General features: G+C 41.6%; 1 protein-coding gene across 2 annotated transcripts in view; it reads right to left on the reverse strand.

Moving 5' to 3' along the window:
* Positions 1-221: 221 nt before the first annotated feature.
* LOC109219385 (WD repeat-containing protein 44-like) overlaps positions 222-1,948 on the reverse strand; it is a 5,269-nt gene continuing 3,542 nt past the window's right edge. The window contains exons 4-7 of one of the 2 annotated variants that reach the window (XM_019383829.1): positions 1,647-1,698; positions 1,477-1,556; positions 1,295-1,388; positions 222-1,206 (exon numbers count right to left, since the gene is read on the reverse strand). In XM_019383829.1, the coding sequence (XP_019239374.1) occupies positions 497-1,206; positions 1,295-1,388; positions 1,477-1,556; positions 1,647-1,698 (936 nt within the window). In that variant the 3' untranslated portion in view covers positions 222-496. Of the gene's footprint in view, positions 1,213-1,294; positions 1,389-1,476; positions 1,557-1,646; positions 1,699-1,948 lie in introns of both variants that reach the window. The other variant, XM_019383828.1, reaches the window with a different exon arrangement.

Here is a 1,948-nt window from a genome sequence, read left to right on the forward strand (position 1 = left end):
AAAGCATAGTTTGTCCCAAGCCAGATAAAGAACGCTGTGCAGTAGGTCGAGGACCAGCTAAAAGTAGTCTAATGATTCAAACAGTTGACCCCAACTAATACGGGATAGAGGTAGAGTTGGAAGTTTGTTGATTGATCTGTTATAAAAATAAGTAAGTGTGCAGCCAATGAATTTTCTCATGTATCTGTGATCTGTAACTGCTAACCTGTGAGACACTTGTTAAAAAAGCAAAGCTTTGCATAATGCTAGTTAAAATGCTCAATTTGTTGGAACATTGAACCACTGTGATCTCTGCTTGGTCTTTCTATTGTACAAGGTACTAAAAGGAAAAAACTTAACTTTTTCCGCATTTACTTATCAACAATGTGAAGCCGATGGCTTCTGCCTTGTTCAGTGTAACTTGAGCTCGACTAAGTCTTAAACAACTAAGTACTTATAGAAAAATTTCAAGCTCAAGAACAGAATATAGGTATCGCTTTGTTCCCTCAACAACAATTTATGTCAGGTCTCTAAAGAGATTGGTCTGACGACCAGCTTTCAGAGGTAGCCCAAAATTTTGATAGACTCTGATCTCACCTCCCAAACTAGCTGTCACGATTACCATGCCCCATGCTGTTGCTTGGACAACGTTGCTGCCATTGCTGTTACTACCATCTTGAGACCAGGAGGAGGACCAAGAGTGTGATCGTGAGCTGCTGGACGCAGATATAGAAGGTGAATCACCAAACCTAGTTGATGAAGAACCTGATACAAATGATTCACTGGGACCAATACCAGAATCTGTCCGAGAAAGTTGAGCTAAGTCTTCCTCTTCCTGACTACTTTGGACTCTCTCCGATGCATTAACTTTTATGGGTAGAGGTGGCAAGTGCCTTTTACTATTTGCCACATCGGGGTTTTCTTTTGTAGGAGAGCCAACAGTGGGATATGGGGGCGGGAGGAAACGTTTTGAATGCCTTTTTGAGTGCATCTCTACGAGTGGTGGTTCATTCTTTACACTACCTGGCCATGGGATGGCAACTGAAACATCTTTACATTGAAAGCGCTCGTGAGCTTGAACAGAGATTGAAGTTCTACGTTTACCAGTGGGGGTCTTAGGTTCTTCTCTCTTCCAGATGTAGACATGAGAGTCTTCACTTGCACTTATGACATACTTCCCATCTGAACTGAAGGAAGCTGCAATCTGGCTGCTTGTATTTCGGAAACCTGATGCTACCACACAATAGAACCTTGGTTTAGAGTACACAGGAATGTTGTTTGAACTCTCCAAAAGAGTATATCAGAGAGAAAATACCTCTAAACTTATAGATCATCTCTGACCCATCAAAAATTCTGATGCGAGAATCAGCTGAAGTTATAAGCACTTCTGCTGGGTTCCATGGGGCAAACTGGAAGTAAACAAGTTCAGCTTTCATAGGTTTTGAGGAAAAGAAGACTGTACACATAAACAGTAGTAACTCTAGAAAAGAGAAGTACCTGTAAACCAGTGACCTTCTTGAGCTGAGAATTTTTCTTAGGTTGAATGTCGATGTTGTCTTTTTGTTCCAGTTTGCATTCTTAGGAATAAACGCACATTGGAAATCAGCAGCTGTATTCCTATGGTCATTATCACATCAATAAAAGATGGTAAGTAATGCATTACTTACCAGAGGTAGTGTACACACGACAGCTGCCTTTATGTGAGCCTATTAAAGCGCCCTTCATGAAAGGAAAAAGGGAATATCAGTGATACTTCTTCACATTCTCCCTTGAGAATCATAAAAATACTCGAGATCGTACTTTGTGCTCTTGCTTCTTTCTTTTTTTGTTTGTGTGTGCGCGCCGAAGGTCTATTGGAAATAGTCTCTCTGCCCTTCCAGGGTAGGGGTAAGGCTGCGTACATCCTACCCTCCCCAGACCCCACCTGTGGGATTACACCGGGTTGTTATTGTTGTTGTTGTGTGTGTGT

This window comes from Nicotiana attenuata, unplaced genomic scaffold (assembly GCF_001879085.1).
Source record: "Nicotiana attenuata strain UT unplaced genomic scaffold, NIATTr2, whole genome shotgun sequence".
Taxonomy (NCBI): domain Eukaryota; kingdom Viridiplantae; phylum Streptophyta; class Magnoliopsida; order Solanales; family Solanaceae; genus Nicotiana; species Nicotiana attenuata.